Source organism: Protomyctophum bolini (genome assembly GCF_963924005.1).
Source record: "Protomyctophum bolini genome assembly, chromosome: 7".
Taxonomy (NCBI): Eukaryota; Metazoa; Chordata; class Actinopteri; order Myctophiformes; family Myctophidae; genus Protomyctophum; species Protomyctophum bolini.
In genome coordinates this window covers 13,334,383-13,349,078 of record NC_137868.1, presented here as the reverse complement: position 1 = coordinate 13,349,078, position 14,696 = coordinate 13,334,383, and the positions used below count along the sequence as shown (strand labels likewise).

General features: G+C 41.9%; 1 protein-coding gene across 3 annotated transcripts in view; it reads left to right on the top strand.

Moving 5' to 3' along the window:
- Positions 1 to 13,734, top strand: part of ago3a (argonaute RISC catalytic component 3a) — a 51,944-nt gene extending 38,210 nt beyond the window's left edge. For 2 of the 3 annotated variants that reach the window (XM_080768717.1, XM_080768716.1), the window contains exons 16-19: positions 543 to 677; positions 1,666 to 1,767; positions 3,328 to 3,527; positions 3,746 to 13,734. In XM_080768717.1, the coding sequence (XP_080624843.1) occupies positions 543 to 677; positions 1,666 to 1,767; positions 3,328 to 3,527; positions 3,746 to 3,854 (546 nt within the window). In that variant the 3' untranslated portion in view covers positions 3,855 to 13,734. Of the gene's footprint in view, positions 1 to 542; positions 678 to 1,665; positions 1,768 to 3,327; positions 3,528 to 3,745 lie in introns of those variants that run through there. The other variant, XM_080768718.1, reaches the window with a different exon arrangement.
- The last annotated feature ends 962 nt before the right edge of the window (positions 13,735 to 14,696 follow it).

The window sequence follows — 14,696 nt, the reverse complement described above, 5'->3', positions numbered from 1 at the left end:
GGTCTTGCATTACGAGCCCTAGTTAATAAACAGCAGTGGTTTGGACCTTGATGTTATGAAGTCCACAAAATGGTCAAATATTTCCGCAGGTCACCAATTAAAATTTACTATACACTGCCAGAATACAGGAGGAAAGGCAGCAGAAGTTTTTGTATTGGGATCTGGCTTATGTTTTTTTAAATGAGCTTTTGGGAATTCCTGAAATAAGGTCTGTATTTTACATGCTTAAGGGGTTGTCACGTTTTGTTCTACGACATAAAATACATTCATTAGTAAATACCCCACTCGTGAATTTTGAAAGCTTTTACATTTCTACATTTTACAAAAGGCAAGTCGCTAAAATACACTACAGACATTGTCGAGGACATAATACATAACATCATTATGCTGAACACACGAGCATTGCCTTTTGTTGAGGTAACAAGGAAATTCTTCCGGCTAAAGAAATATGTAATCCTGGACCACTATTGTAGAGATGTACAGAAAAAACCCTGTTCTTCTACTTGTATAAACGTACTGCATGTCCATCTCTTCATGTCCAGGTGCTGTATTATGAGCTGCTGGCCATCCGTGAGGCCTGCATCAACCTGGAGAAGGAATATCAGCCAGGTATCACCTACATCGTTGTGCAGAAGCGCCACCATACACGCCTCTTCTGTGCCGACCGCAACGAGAGGGTAACGCACACACTCATACACACCTACTGTACTGTACACACACAAAACCATCACAGAGTATGTCAAATGTCACAGAATGGTAGCGTGGAATCCAGACTGGTTCGCTCCACAAACATTTTTTATATATGTAAATAAATCTCACTCTCTCACTCTCTCACTGACGAATCCTTGGTGTTACACTTCATTCAACCGAGTAGCCTCGGGACTCAGGCTTTCTTGTCACCGTCACCATGGCATTTTGGTTTCTTCTTCCCCCGTCATGGGCCTCTGGCGTCTAGGCCCGCCGTTGCGTTGCACCGGTTGCACCGTCGAAAAGTACGCATGTGGTGCTCAACGCTTACCAGACTGAGAAGTGAAAATAAATAAATAAAATGCTGCGCTGAACGGAGCGAATCAGTCTCTGGATTCCAGGCTAGACAAATGGTTTGAGTTTGCGTTTGGTTTGGTGCACTGTTCCCTACTAGCACTTGGAAATGTCACCTCCTTGGCTTAATTACCCTTCTTGCCAGTGGGTCTGATCTCCTCCTCAAGCCCTGTAATTATATTCGATTAAAGCATTAGGTCCCAATGCATACCCAGAGCTCTGGAGTGGCACATAAGGTCCCCGCAGCAATACTCCCCTTATTAGTTAATAATCTCGTTTACAGTTCAGGCTCTCGCAACCAGTGGGCCAAGCCACTCACTAGAGAATTAGGCTTTCAATTGGTTGATTGGGAAGTAGTCGCTATTGCTGACATTGATGTCCATCAAACATGGTTCCATTTATGAAGATGTCAGCGTTACTACAGCAATCGGTGAACAATTTAGTTCATTATTAAATGGACCAGTTTGCTAACTGAGTTAAATCGGTGATTTTTTTTCTGGCCTTCTGTTCAATTTACTCTTCCAGTTATTTTCTGCTTCATACATAATATTGTGAAAATTAGAAAGAGGCCAGTGGTGAAAAGAGCAGCAACCCTTAATGTACAGTCCTCCTCCTCTCTGTCAGGTTGGACGTAGTGGAAACATTCCTGCCGGCACCACCGTTGACACGGACATCACGCACCCCTACGAGTTTGACTTTTACCTCTGCAGTCACGCTGGAATACAGGTACCGTAGAGGCATGCACCATCTGCTCTCCCTATAACCCTTCTGCCTAATCTGCAATGCAGTGGGCGTCGCTGAAATCCAATTAAAAGCCTCCAGAAGACTGCAGGCTCTGTGCTATTGTGGAGCAACGCATTTTTTACAAATGGTGTAAAAATACAGTTGCTTTATGTAAGACATTTGCAAACCGTTCAGGAATTGAGAAAGGCAGACATTTTGGCTGGTCGAAATTTCATTAATAGCTGTATTTATTAAGTTACCTTACCATAGGTATTTTGTTGATTGATCGATTATTGATTGAATATTTCATTATCGAGATTGTTAATAGTTCAAGTAGTACAGTCAAAATGCTTAAAGGATAACACTAAATTCCCCAGGGGCTTGTTTGCATTGTGGTCCAATGAACTGACATACCAGTAAAAGCTCAGTAGCAGCGAATGGTATATTTACAGAAAAAGGAGGTGTTGGGAGCAGAGGATGCTACCATTTGGTTATTTATTACCTTAACTTCCTTAATTACTTGCATACTGTAAAGATATTAGAGGAACCCTCGTATTTAATTAAAGACAATATGTTGTATGTAGCCTAATGCCTGGTACTTTTTATGTACAGTAGCTTTTAGTCAGAGAGCATCAAATTGAAGGACTGTCGATTCTGAATATTGCCGCTTGTTTCCGAGTTTCTTCAGCAGGGTTTCAGGATTCACACATGATCTACTCGCCACAGTTCCCTATAGGTAGTTTGTAGTTTATTTAGCCAAATCATCATGTACAATGCCAGAATCAGAGGAGGCAAGGCATACCAGCCAATATAAAACATTTCAAAAAGTTATAATATACTGTATGCCCTATATCAGTATTTAGCTGATATTTTTTTGAGTCAAACTAAATGAAACACTGACTTTCTAAAGATATGTAATGTTTTTCACCTGGCTATCGGTTCTTTTTTTATTTATTGGTGCACTGGTGCAGCCACTCCAATGCACAACAATGTGTGTCCCTATGTTTAGGGTCCTTCTGTCTGTCTGTCTGTCTGTCTGTCTGTCAATGATAATATGATTGAAAAATGAAAATGAAAAATGAAAAAATTAAAGACTCGAAGGAATTTATAAATCACAGTCACTGACGGAAAATCCTGGTGGCGGTTAGGAAAACCTCTGGTCTAGGGTACCGACGGGTGACAAAGTGGTGCTGTTGAGCTTCACACATACAGGTGCATGATGGGAAGCTGAGTTTCTAGCAGCCATTACCTCACACACACGCACACACTCAAAGAGAGGCCAGGGAGGAGGGCTTGTACAGTACAGTACAGTACAGTACAGTACAGTACAGTACAGTACAGTCCATATAGTATAGTCCAGCACCACTCAGTTCAGATGGGTCTGATTTTCTTCAGTGTGAAATAGAAAATAGCAAGACCTCAAATCATACGGAAAATGTTACTGTCTGTAGTATGTACTGCTATAACTAAACTGTGTGTGTGTGTGTGTGTGTGTGTGTGTGTGTGTGTGTGTGTGTGTGTTACATTCTATTTCATAACCACATGTCATCTGCCTCTCCCAAGGGCACCAGTCGGCCCTCCCACTACCATGTGCTGTGGGACGACAACTGCTTCACCGCTGACGAGTTCCAGCTGCTCACTTACCAGCTGTGCCACACTTATGTGCGCTGTACCCGCTCTGTCTCCATCCCCGCACCAGCCTACTACGCACACCTGGTGGCCTTCCGTGCCCGCTACCATCTGGTGGACAAAGAGCATGACAGGTGAGGCAGTGAAGGAGGTAGCAAGGAAGTGGAAGGTAGGCTAAAAGTAGACCCATGGCTTATGTCTCCTAGGTTCCACTATGCTCGCTTTATAGCTTGGTTCTCATCGCAGGAAGTGCGGCTTGCGCTCGCGACCTTGCACGCACTCGTTTCCCAACCCTATTTTGGGGGACTGTGTGATTAACGATCATCTGTTTCTCATTTTCTCCCTTCCTCAGCGCGGAGGGCAGCCATGTATCTGGTCAGAGTAACGGCCGGGACCCTCAGGCGCTGGCCAAAGCTGTTCAGATTCACCACGACACACTGAGGACCATGTACTTCGCCTGAGCTTACATCAGACCCCCACACACACACACACACACACACACACACACACCTCATAAATGCACAGACATACACACTCCCCTATAACACAGCTGGCCTGCCAGACAAGGAGTCCTTGGAGGTATGAAGCCCATCACACACCGGGTGCGCAGCGACGCGGCACAGGCGTTGCCGCGCGGCAACGCCTGGACAATAGAACAGTGGCGTATCGGAGCGTCAGGCGAGGTGTGAACGCGCGTTGGACGCCGCCGGTGTGCGCTAGGTTCATTGAAAATAACGGAGGCGGCTGTTTTAACGCGCGGCGTTCGCAGACGGTGTGTGTGCCCCTTCCACTCACCCATACACCTAGTCAATCCGGACCTGACACTGTGCAGAGGGAGAGGAGGCTGTCCCCTCCACACTGGACCGAGGATACAAACGCTGCTTTAAAAACCAGAGAAACTTGGCACTATTATGCAATATCAACCCAGCCAACTATTTAATTTTCCCTTCGTTTCATATCGGGGCCCCTCGACACAACGCCCATCTTCCCTCCCTCGCCGGCCTACACTTCACTTCTGGTCCAGGATATATATATACTTTGTTGTTTGTTTTGCTCCCCCTCTGCGGCCGGCCTGTGGCTTGGCACACTACTTCAGACCCACTGCCTACCCCCCTACCATGCCCTTTTACAGTACTTAAAGTCAATTTGAGCAGCCGCACTTTTCTGCATTATCAGTTTTACTGTTTGTTTTGTGTTGTTTTTATTTTTTTTAGTGGTTGAAGGAGCAGAGAATAAGAAGAGGTCAATTTATGGGGTGATAAAGTGGTAATTATAGCTTATTTTTTGGAGCATTAGATGACGGGTACATCAAACATTTTCTTTTCCTGTGTCTAATCTGTTTCAGCCCACGGGGACTTGCCACGAGAGTGTCAATCCATCACTTATGTGTACAAAACAAGCTGTTATTTTTGGAATACAGTGCCACCTTTAGGCTACAAGGTGGCATCCGTTCGCATCGAGCAGTACTGCCATATTTAAACAGTGGCACAGATCATATTCAATGATGGTAATAACAATTGCTCTATAGCAGCCATCTATGGGGCTTTATAATGTGCAACATGGCTATATGAACCTAAATTGTATTATTATTATTATTGTTTTTATAATCAGGCTTTTCAATATTTATTAATTCTCTCAAGCCGGCAAGCTTGTGTTTTTACTATTGGTATTCATAGCTGCTTTAATTCCGACTCTGTGCTTGTTACAGTATTTTATCTTTGTGACAGTGGGTGAATTTGTTCAACAGATCATATGGAGAGTTTCCTCTAGTGCAATAATCATTTAAGAGAGGGGTGGAGATATCGGGGTGTAGTGCATCAATAATCAATAATCATTTAAGAGGGGTGGAGATATCGGGGTGTGGTGCATCAATAATCAATAATCAATAATCATTTAAGAGAGGGGTGGAGATATTGGGGTGTAGTGCATCAAAAGAAAAGTAGCACATCTCATTTGACAAATACGCATTTTCTTATAAACAAAACAAAGTTTGCCACATATATGGCACTTTTTATTTATTGTTCCTTGGAGGAAGGTCTTTTTTATGGTTACATTGTTAGGTGAAGACCTGGTAAATCTAGTTTTGATGATTTTTCATGTTTTACTTGAATGGGAGGATTACAGTACATGGGCCTTTTGTGGGTTGAGAAAATGTTCTGACCTTGATGTTATGAAGCCCCTTTAAATGTATAAATTAACAAATGCATGGCAGACGGCTTAACAAGGTGGCCTTTCTTAATTCCTGTTGAGTTGACATTTTGGAGATGCAAGGTTTTCACCCAGTAGCAACAATACAGTGTATTTATGCCATAATGGGGTGGTAGTCAAGTGCCTGGAAGAAGGGAAGGGTTTATTGTTTTGAAACCGTTTTCAGATTCTAAAGAGGTTCCCATTGGGGACAAATTAGGTATTAATTTATAAAATGCTGTTCAACCACACAGTTCATCATCTCTAAAACATAGGATCCAGTTTAAGTGTCATCATTAAATAGTTAAATTACCTATAATTCTTTACAAAATACCATTGTTTTAATGTGTTGAAAAATGTCCCTTTTTGTTTCTCGTAATGGAACGAAACTATTCAAATGAACAAACTTTGTGTTCTGAACAAATGAGCAGCATAACTCAGTTTTAAACAAGTCAGCATCTGCTACTGCCTCGTAACTCTCCTCAAAGAGCTTTGGATTGTGCAGTAAATTCCATCGCCTGACTGTTACTGTTCCATACATCTCATTCTAATCGTCCCAAGACCGATATTTATGGTGTTTGCCTATACGACAGTTGAAGCTGTTGTCTTTGCCACAGTATTCCAGCAGAGCAAGCTGCACTGGCTTTTGTTTAAACAGACATGGATCCGGCTGCTACTGTATCTTCTGTTTAGTACTTTAAAGGGACAGTTTCACATAATGGATTCAGCTTAGCCTAAGACCAAAGGTCATTTATTTCAGTGGAGGTCACTCTTTGGAAGACTATGTGAAATCCATGTCTGGTGAAACCAGTCCCAAATAAGTAATGGTTTAGGACTGGCTTCAGACCCAAACATAGGATCCAAGTGGCTGACTGCATATCTTCACTAGAAGAAGCTTAACTATCTAATGGGAGCCAGCTGTCGGAATGACAGGGTGTGTTTGTGTTCACCACATAGCTCCTCTGTGCTCTTCGTGGTCTGAAGCTTGTCCTGTGGTGTTTTAAAGAGTTATAATGATAATCTGCACTAAATGAAGCATGTGTATCAGACTGAACACAGGCGTGGTGCTATTCACTCTGAATTTGGAGTCTCTGCGTTGAGAGGGAGGGGGATAGGGGGTGGGCACGGTACAAAAACATGTAGATGAAAATGGCTAACCTAATGCTTTGAGAGGTGTTATGAGAAGGTCCTCCCGGCATTGTTTGTGCAGACAAACTCTGGATTTAAGACTTTGCCTCAGCAGACAGCAAAGACTAAAATCTGCAAATGGTACAGTGGTAAAGACTGCCCCTTGGCTGGACAGTGCAGTGTAACAGTATAGGTTTAGGGTACATTGCCCCGTTGTCCTGCATTGTTGCATTTGAATGCCTTTCCAAGGCTAGCCTTCCCGCTGTGGAAGACAAAGGGGTTTGAGCCTTCACGGTTTTCACTAGTGTCCGAAAGCCTTTTTAAAAGCCAGATTGAAAGTATATTTGTACATTTTAAATTATGTAATGCACACTACTTATTTTTGCTAACAAAAAAGTTCTAAAAAATGTAGTCTAGTTATTAATCTTAGTAATAATTGTATCTTGATTATTTACGGTTAAAAAGTATAATGACATTTTATTATTCCAATAGACTGTTGACTTGTTTCTGTGTCACTGTATAACGTATAGTGTATTTCTATGTACAATTATGGGGTTGTTATAGCTATTAGTAAAGCGTGTCTGGACTGTTCAGCTCTATAGTAAGGTTGTGGACTGGCCAATGCTTTTTTTGGAAGAAGAGAAAACAAAAGATGGTGACCTTTCATCCAATTCTTATTTGTCCCTTTTTTTTGGTAGGTGTTCAGACAGAGAGAGGCCTGTGGTACAGAATTTAGGAATATTGAAACGTGTTGTTGCTATCCCTATTGTGATTATATGGTAATGATGATATACAGTACAACATAAATGGGGTAGCTTGAATTATAAGAGCATAATTCCTGCTCTTGAATGTTGTTATTTTAATCAACTGGTGCTCACAGCTGCTCCTTGATACATGTCAAGGACACGTATGATGAAAGAATAATTCGCGGCGGGGTTTGTTTTTTTATTTTAAAATGTGGGTTATGTCAGCATGTGACCGTGGTTGTTTTCCTCCTCTTCACCCGAGCACTTCCATGTGCATTACAAAATACAATGGCAGTGACTATGATTTCATATTATTGTCTCATGGTTCCCTTCACTGCTGACTGTTCACTCCCAAATCCCAATACCAGAGGACTACATTCCACAGCCAGTGGGGTCCCATCCAATCCCATAGGATGTTATAGGAAAGATTAGGAGGTGAGGTTTGGTCAGTAAGGTCACGTGTCCACCTGGCAGTTCCTTGTTCTGCTATTCAGAGCAGCTCCAAAGGGGCGACGCTTGGCACAAAGTAAAACTAAGTTCTTTGTCGATCCCTATTTCACCTGTAGTTCATGTAATACATTTCATATCAACATTTCCAGATGCGAACATTGTTGACTCAACCTATTCTTGTACTATGTGCACTTTTGAAATAGACCCACAATATCTGTATCTTTTCTTCAATTTTCTTTTTTCTTTTTTCTTTTCTTCCATTCATCCGTCTTTGTCTGCTTATCCAGAGTATGGTTATGGAGGTAACAGCTGCAACAGAAACCGAGGATCCCAGACTTCCCTTTTCCTGGGCCACTTCAGCCACTTCAAACTGACTGTGAGTTGATTCCCACCTCAATGACTTGAACTTAGTTGGCATCTTCTCAGGCTTCACCTTCTTTCTCTCCAGCAGGCCAACATTGAATCTCTCTATATACTTATACTTACACTAATCCCTGGTGGATAGAATCGTTAGAGGGTTCTTGGATGACTACTAGACATTGTGGGACCGTCGCAGTGCTTTCTTGTGTTGCAGCATCTCAAAGATTCAGAGAGTTTATTGTCACTTGGCTGTACGAGTACATTCATTGTGAAAATCGTTTTTGTGTTACTCCATAACACAAAAAGCTGGGACCGGTTCATCACCAGTTCTGCTTAGCAAAAGTGGCCCGCTGGGCACTTGCATTCCATACCCGCTCCAAGCCATTAAGCTGGGCCTCTTACCCATTTAAAGTTCGTAAATAAGTTGAGATGTTGTCGTCCCAAGACCTCTAGTCGTTCGCTTTACCAGCTAAAACCGAGGCCGGTTGGATATTCGGCAGGGCAACAGTAATGGGTGTACCTCATTCTTTATACCTTCCAAACTTCTGGAAATATACTCCTTTCTGTTAATTTCTCAAATTCTAATAATAATATAGTATGCCTTCAGCCACTTCCTCAATTCCTAGGCTTTGGGGATGTTTGACAAGAGACTATCGTATCCATCGTCATTCTCTTCGAATGAGAACTCTTTCGTAAACTCAAGTCGAGCCAGCCATTGAGACATGTCTAATCTTCAGGGCCATTGTTTTCTTGAAAGAAATAGAACCTTTGCAACAAGAACAAAAACTTTTTCGTTTCACAGCGGCACACGTGCACACACATACCCGACATACACACTCCTACTTTACTCTCTGGTAGGTTAGTTTCCAAATTTATTGTAAATGATTTCCACTTATCAATATGCAACTTCGAGTTGACTCAACCTGCTTCAGTGCATTCGTTTTGAACCAATGCCCATCCCCTTTAGGTGCTCTGCCTTTCTCCTTTGAAGCGGCTCTGGCTTGCAATATGTACCTTGTTCTTTCCAATAGTGCTGAAAGCATGGCATTTTATAGGTCTTTGGTGCTCGGAGCGCTTCTACCAAGTATACGTATATCGTGCTATTTGCTTAAAGAAAAGTTGTGCTTGGTGGACACAGAGCCTGGCCCTACGTGTATGATCCAATAGATTATGTGGTATTTTCTAGCACGGTGTGCAATTCGTTCAGAATCTATGCTGATTATAGTTAATTCTGAGTGTATGCGGTTGTATGTTTGTTGGAGAAGTCTGGTCTGTATGCCACTGAAGGTTCTTGATATATGCGAGTATTGGTATGCCGTTAAAGCGGAATATCTGCTGTTTCTGATGGATGTTGATGCAGTTGTGTCCAAACTAAACTCTTGAGTGCAATTGAACACATGTTTACATAGCAAATGTGTTTGCCTGGCTTACAACTTGCGGAAACCACCATCAGTTCTGCTTTGCGATTCTGCGAATGCTAGCTAGTGGAGAAGTGACCTAAAATGAAAAAGACCATTTGGGGTCTGTTGTGTACACTAGACATATTTTGTGGCCTTTTACATCACCAACACTTGTTGGTGTGGTTATAAAGGTTTGACATCTGTCCTTCAGTTTCTGACTGCTGTTCTTCAGTCTGAGAGCTTCATGTCCTTGGTTTCAGAGAAGAATGTGAAGGAGGTGTCAAAACAAATGTCGAAACCTTTCCCACAACGTGACAGACATCTGGGGAAGAACAATAGCCCAAATACAAATTTAAAATGTCACCGTGTCCTTCGTATTTCATGAGTAAAAATCCCAAATTATGGTTTTTCTGTATTTGGTGTGGAATGTAGTAAAGAAATGAGAAAGAAGTCCACTGAAAGTGCCTTTCCTCTTGATGGTGCTGCAAACGAAAGACAAACATCAAATCAAAGAAAAACCTTTTCAAGAAGAACGCATTGTAATGCAGAAATGGCTGCATTTACACACACACACACACACACACACACACACACACACACACACACACACACACACACACGTGCGTGCATACAGTACACAGTTTATATTCTAGAGATTAATTGAAGATTCAAACTTGCGTTCCTAAATATTAAGACTTAAAGCGTACATATAATTAGACTATATGCCAAGTATGTGATTTGTGGTTGAGCTTTTGCTTAGTGTTTGCATTTAGTGTCTTGGACCAATGGTGTCGTTGGTACAGTATGTGCATTGAGGGAATTTCAAATAAGATGTAAAAAGATGGCATAGTAACACTAGTGTGGTGTAACGCATCCCAGCCCATGAATGAATGACAAACATAGCACAGCACTTTATAGACTGCCACTCTCACACAGACACATGGCCAAGAGCTTTTGATATCTATCCCTCCAATCCCTTTGTGCTAGGTTCAAGGTAGGAAAGGATCTAAGACTCAACCCACACGGACACCACAATTCATAACATCTAGGGCTGGGTGTTGAGAAAGAAGTTTACTATACAGATTTAGTCTTGCTCTTTATTTCATTTTATTTGAAGCATCATAAGGCATTGAAAATTGATGATTGTTAGAGAGAGAATTTAAAATGTGTTCCTGTTTACGGGCATCTCTCTGAGGAATTATAAGCAGTACTATGTTGAGAAACGGATACATGGATGTGAAACTTACTGTAAGTTACGCTATTGCATGATGAAACATGTCTTCAAACATGTCGAAAGTTGTGGGTGATGTAAACGACCAGTATTGCTTTAAAATTCTTCAACGGTACCCAGCCTTACTTGGTGACAGCCCATGGCATTCTTTCATCCTAGTGCAATGCCCTGCCATGTTGTCCTTAGAGGGGTGGGGCGTGGGGGGGGGGGGGGGGGGTGGAGGGAGCACAGCAGTTCCTCTTGTCCTGGACGTTGGTGTACGTTCTGTGGGTACCTTGTGATTCCAAAGGGGTTAAAACTTTCTAATACAAGAGATCTCAAAACACTGCACCTCACTTACCTAGGTATGCTGCATTATGTTATACTACATGAGAGAAAACTGCAAATATTGCTTTTATGACCGTTCAATGCTTGAGTAATGCCTGGTTGCGATATTCTTATAACTATTTTAGAGACAAAAAAAAGTATAACTGTAAACTATCTTCTTTGTTTTGTCTTAACACTTAATCGACTTCGGAAAAAAAGAAGTTCTTTGAGCCGACTTTATTTTGTTGTCCTATTTAAATGTGGTGTTCTTTAAATATATATATATATGAAATATATATGCGACATATTTTATGGTGTATTTATTGAGAGTGCATATAAGCGGCTGGAGTCTCCGCATCACTTGCAGCATGGTGGGGGCGGAGCTTGGAGGATGAGGCCTTAAGCCCCTCCCCCTCCATGTTGACGCCTTATTCTCCCTAGACGTGCAAGCACAACAACATGGAAGGCGTCCGAGTTGAGGAGGGGGTTGAGGTGACCTGTTGAGGAGGGGGATGGAGGGGGTTGAGGTGACCTGTTAACAGGTCCGAGTTGAGGAGGGGGATGAGGTGACCTGTTAACAGGCCCTGTGAGGTGAGGAGCAGGTCGAGGTGACCTGTTAACAGGCCCTGTGTCAAGCAGTTTCACTTTTGTTCACAGAAAAGGGAACGGGTCGGTTCTTCACCCTCTTCTTTTTGTTGTACTATTTATTTACCCTCTATTGGTCTCTAACTCTCTGAGAAGGCAGAATGCCAACCCCCGACATGTTGCACTTCATCTCTATTGGTCTCTAACTATCTGAGAAGGCAGAATGCCAACCCCTGACATGTTGCAGTTCATCTCTATTGGTCTCTAACTATCTGAGAAGGCAGAATGCCAACCCCCAACATGTTGCACTTCATCTCTATTGGTCTCTAACTATCTGAGAAGGCAGAATGCCAACCCCCAACATGTTGCAGTTCATCTCTGTTGACGAAGGGAACCATTTCTGAACCACACTGAGTGTTAAAAAAAGCTGACTTTCTCATCCCAAGCTGCTAGTTTGTACATGTAAATCCCCAAGCCAGTACAGGGCTGGTGGGAGAGCATAGAGAATAGCGGGAAGGAACGAAACCTGTTTTAAAGGCAGAAGTATATGAACTATGGTCTTTTTTTTGTATTATTATTATTATTATTGTAGGAGTTGCTTCTGTCCTCTTTAATTGTCTCTTGTCAAGCTCTTTTCTTGTGCCAGAACCTTTTACAGCAGTAAAAGTAGATCTCATTCCACAATAGTCCGCCTTAAGTGGGTTCAGATTCATGTGTGACTTTGGGATTCCTGTCCTGGGAAGCCTACCTACTGGATGTGTGTGCCCTCATTCCCCCAATAGGCATCACTTTAACCACTAACCAGTACTGGTGAGCTCTGACATTATGGAAAAGTGAAAGCTTTTTTTTAACCTTGACTCATCCTTTAAATGGCTGTGCAAACAGGAACCACATTTCAGCGTAATAGTATTTTACAACAATAACAAAAAAAGAAAGAAAAAAAAAATGGTTTAAGCCTGCATGGGTGCTGCAGGTGTGTGGAGTATGCCACATCAGGACTGTTCTGACAATGTCAGGTAATTTCTTAGTCACAGAAACATTGTGTTGTTCTATGTGGTAACCTCCATGGACGTGGCATTCAGAAAATAGAGCAAATGATGAAAAGTACTATTAGTGCTATTTGACCAGAGGTGTTCCTCAAAGTGCTGGATTAGAGACCTGTGCCTGTATATTGAACCAAGGTGTTGTGATAATGAATTATTCCTTTTAATTTAGATGTCTGTTGATTGTCTCTCTCTTCATCACGGGATCAGAGACATGGAGCTTTGGAGGGATGTAAATCCTCTTTAAAAGCAAATTGGCCCTCCATCCATTAAGCCAAATCTTTTTTCTGTTTTTGTTTTTTGGTTTAATGTTTGTTTACTCTAATGTTTACTTCCCTGAGCTATCAGATGTTAATTTATTTCAGTCCATTAGCATTCCAATAACGACTATGAACCAAATATTGCTCAAGAGATTAGGCTATCTGATGCTGATTATTTTTCTTTTTCCCAAGTGTACATAATTGCCATATTCACATGGCAGCCATGTGACAGAAGAGCAAAAAGGCTGCCATGTGAATATGGCCAATGGTTTGAAGGGTGATGTTTTACTGTGGTCAAGGATGCTACATTAAGCGTGACTGTACTGTATGCCCATTGTTGGGCATATGCAATGTAGCATGATGTTTGGTTATCATTGTCAAGTCAAACTGAAGGTCGTTGGCTCTCTGATACCATTGAGTGTGGCACCAGCAAATGGATTCGCGTTGAACCTTTTACCATCATGAGATCCATGTCTCTGTCCCTCTGTATGTTGCAAAGACTCATTGTACCAACAATTTATTTTCTTTTTTTCAGTTCATTGTCTATCTTGTTTTATAACTCTAGGTTGTTGGCCTTTTAGTGTTGCTTTGCTTCAGTTTGAAGTGTATCTTTCACTAATACTCGCAATAAAAAGCTTTGCTTTACCCTGTGATACTGTCATGCTTTTAGAGGGATAGATCAAATGAAACATTATACTGCTGAAAAAATGTGGGCGAGTGTTTTGGGGCAAGCATTTCGTTTACCTAGTGTAGTATGCAGAGGCCTTGACACTTGAACAATCACCTGAGATTGAACGAACCATAGCCCTATAGAACCACTGGGGATTCAGGGGAACAGATGATATATTTATTATAACGAACCACAGCCCTATAGAACATAGAACCACAACCCTATAGAACATAGAACCGCAGCCCTATAGAACATAGAACCACAGCCCTATAGAACATAGAACCCAGCCCTATAGAACATAGAACCACAGCCCTATAGAACCACAGCCCTATAGAACATAGAACCACAGCCCTATAGAGCCACTGGGGATTCAGGGGAATAGATGATATATTTTCTACCAGGTCAGTATACTGTAACTACTATAGGCTACATACAAAATCAGAAGTTTGGGTTTGCTTAAAAACATATACATTTAATAGTCATGTTATACAGACTGTATACACACTTTACACGTTTCAAATAATGATTAATTTTGACAAAACACCAAAGTGAATTGTGAAGCAAGTAGACCTAAACAGATTGTGTGGAGGAAAACTAATTCAGAAGGTAGTATGAATTCAAGTAGCCTATGAGCTTGCAGACATATTCCCAAAAAAACTAAATGAACACTAGTTGTATATTGATCCTGCAGTCCCATCACAGACCAGGAGAAGGAGCACTTCACCAAGAACAATTTGGCCTGTGCTGAAGAGGAGACGGGCATATGAGCTGCTGGGGGAACTCCAAGGCCTTATAGCAGAGCACGTACAGCAGTAGACTACATTATGTTGTCTGGGGCGGTGTATACGAGGACAAGCGCTGTGTTAATCCTAGAGGAAATCAGTATCCAGGCCCAGATTGAAACAAGCAGGAACTCGAAGTCATAAAAGGACACGAG